The sequence below is a fragment of the Mesitornis unicolor genome, unplaced genomic scaffold (assembly GCF_000695765.1).
Source record: "Mesitornis unicolor isolate BGI_N332 unplaced genomic scaffold, ASM69576v1 scaffold10409, whole genome shotgun sequence".
Lineage (NCBI taxonomy): Eukaryota > Metazoa > Chordata > Aves > Mesitornithiformes > Mesitornithidae > Mesitornis > Mesitornis unicolor.
Genome location: NW_010206591.1, coordinates 40,668 through 41,774, shown reverse-complemented (window position 1 = coordinate 41,774; position 1,107 = coordinate 40,668). Strand labels below are relative to the sequence as shown.

Genomic DNA, 1,107 nt, shown 5'->3' with positions numbered 1-1,107 from the left:
ATCTTCGGGGCCACCAATTGGGACTTGATCGGCCGCAAAGAAGTGCCTAAGCAGCAAGGTAAGGGGGCCTGGGGGGATACACCCGCCTTTCCAGTTAATTAACTCTAATTACCTTTTTTTTGCTTATTTCTATGCATAAATATTTAATTTTTAATTAATAGTGGGGGGTTATAGTTGTGTATCGTAATCTGGGGCAGAACTTGGGGTGTGTTGGCTCCTCTGCAAAGCAAAATAGATGTGCTGCTTCCTTTTGATGCACTTCTGTTTCATTAAATTCTCTGCTTATTTTGAATACATTTATATTTAATTGTTACTTTTGTTAATTAATATTTTGGAAGGGTTTTTTATTTACAGTAGCACAGTATAATGTAGGCCAGAACTTGGGGCGCACTGGCTCTCCTGTAGAGCAAAATAAACACGATGCTTATTTCTTATGCTTTTATATTATTTTTTTTCTCCTTATTTTTATGCATTTATATTTAATTAAGTTTTAAAAATTAATTAATTTTAGGAGAAGTGACACTTGTGTATCGTAATCTGGGCCAGAACTTGGCATTGCGCTGTCTCTCCTGCGAGGCAAAATAAACGCGCTGCTTACTTTGTGTGCCTTTATTTTCCCTTAATTTTTTCTGCTTACTTCGAATGCATTTATGTTTAATTATTATTTTTATTAATTAATATTTTCAGAGGGTTTTTTGTATAGTAGCAAAGCACAATGTGAGCCAGAGCTTGGGGCGCGCTGACTCTCCTGCAAAGCAAAATAAACACGCTGCTTATTTTTTATGCCTTTTTATTCCCTTTTTATCCTTATTTTTTATGCGTTTATTTTTAATTGTTATTTTTATTAATTAATATTTTTGAGGGGTTTTTTTTATACAGTTGCAGAGCATAATCTGGGCCAGAGCTTGGGTTGCTCTGACTCTTGTAAAGCAAGTGAATATAAAAATGCATTTCTATGAAGTTATTTTTAATTCCTTATTTTTATGCATTTCTATTCAATTATATTTTTATTAACCATTGGTTTTAATTATTATTATTTTTTTTAATTCCCAGTTGCATATCGGAATCTGGGCCAGAACCTGTGGGGGCCGCACAGGTACGGGTGCC

The 1,107-nt window shown here is 34.4% G+C and overlaps 1 protein-coding gene across 1 annotated transcript in view; it reads left to right on the top strand.

Moving 5' to 3' along the window:
• Nucleotides 1-1,107, top strand: part of RCC2 (regulator of chromosome condensation 2) — a gene marked incomplete at its 5' end in the record, with an annotated part of 5,324 nt that overhangs the window by 106 nt on the left and 4,111 nt on the right. Inside the window, 2 exons of the mRNA XM_010191825.1 lie at nucleotides 1-58; nucleotides 1,054-1,102. The exon at nucleotides 1-58 is cut by the window's left edge and continues 1 nt beyond it. Of these exons, the coding sequence (XP_010190127.1) occupies nucleotides 1-58; nucleotides 1,054-1,102 (107 nt within the window). The remainder of the gene's footprint in view (nucleotides 59-1,053; nucleotides 1,103-1,107) is intronic.